General features: G+C 43.9%; 1 protein-coding gene across 1 annotated transcript; it reads left to right on the top strand.

Moving 5' to 3' along the window:
* Positions 1–1,138: 1,138 nt before the first annotated feature.
* Positions 1,139–2,309, top strand: LOC121918329 (intercellular adhesion molecule 4-like; the record flags this gene model as incomplete). Its single annotated transcript, XM_042444393.1, has 2 exons — positions 1,139–1,427; positions 1,992–2,309. Coding segments are annotated over exons 1-2 (607 nt in total), but the record flags the coding sequence as incomplete, so codon positions are not given.
* Between the last annotated feature and the right edge of the window lie 272 nt (positions 2,310–2,581).

Genomic DNA, 2,581 nt, shown 5'->3' with positions numbered 1-2,581 from the left:
TTAATGGAGTGCCACAAGACAGAAGCCATACATTAATTTAACCTCTATTGATGAGCATCAATCTAGTCACAGATTTTGATGGCAAAGGGTTTTTTTTTTCAAACTCAAGAAGTGAAAGATCTCCTTGCACTAGATTCAAATTCGCCAATATAGCTCTTCAAAGAGACTCTTTAGTTTTTTGTTTTCCATTCATGACGCAAATACTTCATTTGATTAATGAAATGTTGTTGTAATTGGAAGAGACCCTCTGTATTCCCAAGAATGCATACAAAAACAAACATGCAAACAAATCTTAGAGCTGATGAGAAGATCATTTGGCTCTTGCGTGATTTTGTTCAAAATTTATTTGTATTTGAGCCAATGCAGAGAGGACAGTAAGTGTACAGAAACCCTGAAACATCAACATCAGCTTTCCAAACAGGACCACAAATTGTGTTGTCATTGGAGTTTATCAGACGGGAGGAATTTCTCTTAAATTTGAATGAAAGGAAAGCGGGGCCAGAACGCATTCACTTAAAGTCGCTAGTTTCATGCAATTATATGAATACACATTGCATTCGAACTGGCTCCTCATTGCCCGAATTTGCATGTGGCAGTCTATCACACAATAACGTGAAACCCCATGATTGCGTTCGGACTGACTGCCCATTGCCCGAATTTGCATGTAGTGGGTTATCACGCAATAATGTTAAACCCCATGATTGCGTTCAGACTGCCATCGGATTATACTTCCAATTCCCCTTGTCTGATAAACTTCATTGTGCGCCTTCAGGTCGTTTCAGTCTTCTGTCTATCATGGGGTTTCTTTGCAAATATTTGCTCTGAGACTGAAAGAGTGTGACTTTCTCAATGTCAGCCAGTGAGTTTCTCTGGCTGAGCGGGGATGTGAACCCTGGTGGAGCCACTATACAACACTCAAAGCACTACACCACTCAAATGTTGGTATGCCACTTTCTCCCTATTTGCCCACCTTTTAGCATATTCCTGCATTGGCCATTTGTGGCACATCATGGTTATTTGAAAGAAGCAAAAAAGAATCTCTCTTATAATTTACAAAAGCTTCTTAGGCTAGTTGCCTGGCAGCCATTCTTACCATAGGTGAGTGGCTGGTGGCAACTTTAGTACAATAACTGAGCCTATGGTTTCTGTCATTACAGGCACTTCTGAAGAGGTATTTGAGGTAACTCTTTCTCCACAGATGGTTGCTGTGAAGCAGGGAGTTTCTGTCTGGCTAAACTGCAGCTTCACCTGCAAATCCACCCCCAAAGTGAGGCTGGAGACAAGCCTTCGGAAGGGAAGAGTATTACGGGGACCTGGCTGGGTGTCCACTCAGCTACAGAATATCACAGCGCAGGCATCACTTGCTCACTGCTTCTGCACATGTGAAGAAAAAACCAAAAAGGCAACAGCCACAATACTAACATATGGTGAGTGACTCCTAAGAGTGTACATATGGGGGGGAGCACCTTTTGAGGAATTTTGGGGAGCTTACAACCTTCAGTACAAGCCCCACCACATCACACAGACACAGGGTAAAGCAGCCAGGGTAGTAAGTATACCTGCCTCCTCAAACCTCCTCAGAAAATTAATGTCTGTAAAGATGCAAGAAGATGTGATGGAGGACGTGGTGCTGCTGACTTATAGCTTACTCTAAGGCCTTGTCGGCACATGCCATGATGACGCATGCCGGGCACAGCGCCCAAACGGCACAGTGTGGAACAGGCATTACCATGATGCGCCCATGCGCCTATGGTGCCCCTTTTAGGATGAAACAAAAAAGCCCCTTTTCTGGGCTTCTTTTTGCTAACTCTGGAGGCTGCAGCATGTGGTTGCCATGGCCTGAATTTGGGGCAAACAGAGGTGGCGTCCCACCGCCCATCTGTACAGCCCCGAAGTCTCCTTGATTCTCTGGAATGGAAGCTATCATTCAGTCACCCCAGTTACCTTTGTAATTTTTGTTTAAAAAAACCCTGTAATCTCATGTCTTCCAGAGCAGATGGACATTTTGCTCCAGAAATCTTCACCCAGTCATAGTCTTCACCAGGCCTACAACCTGACATGCCGTGTTATAAGGATAACACCCGTTCATAATCTCACTGTGACTTTGCTGAAAGGGACCAAGAAGGTGCATTCCTGGAGACTCCAGAACATCACAAGGCCTGGACCTCAGAACTTTAACATCACTCATGTCATTGCCCTTCGGCCACATGACCATGGGCAAGAAGCTGTTTGCCATGTGACCTTGAATCACAATGCACATGAGGAGGCCCTCATTGCTACTTCCTCCAAATTGGAACTCAAGACCCCAGGTGAGTTTGTAGGCCCAATGTGTGCTTTTAGAGCAGTATTCTGAGTTCATTTTTTAAAAATCTGACTTCATGACCCACCCCACCCTCTTGTTCAAAGAGGACTTTCAACATTTAAAATGTTTTTACCACTTTGGGATGTAGAACCCTATTTTCCTTACAGCTAAGGAAATAATTCTCTTTCACGATTTCTTAACCTCCATATACCCATGTTTGCCACAGATTATTTAACTGGAGTTTGGAAAGCCATGTTAGGGATTCTGGGATCTATAGTC

The sequence above is a fragment of the Sceloporus undulatus genome, unplaced genomic scaffold (assembly GCF_019175285.1).
Source record: "Sceloporus undulatus isolate JIND9_A2432 ecotype Alabama unplaced genomic scaffold, SceUnd_v1.1 scaffold_8571, whole genome shotgun sequence".
Taxonomy (NCBI): Eukaryota; Metazoa; Chordata; class Lepidosauria; order Squamata; family Phrynosomatidae; genus Sceloporus; species Sceloporus undulatus.
The sequence above is the reverse complement of the archived record's forward strand: the minus strand, read 5'-3'. Positions and strand labels throughout refer to the sequence as shown.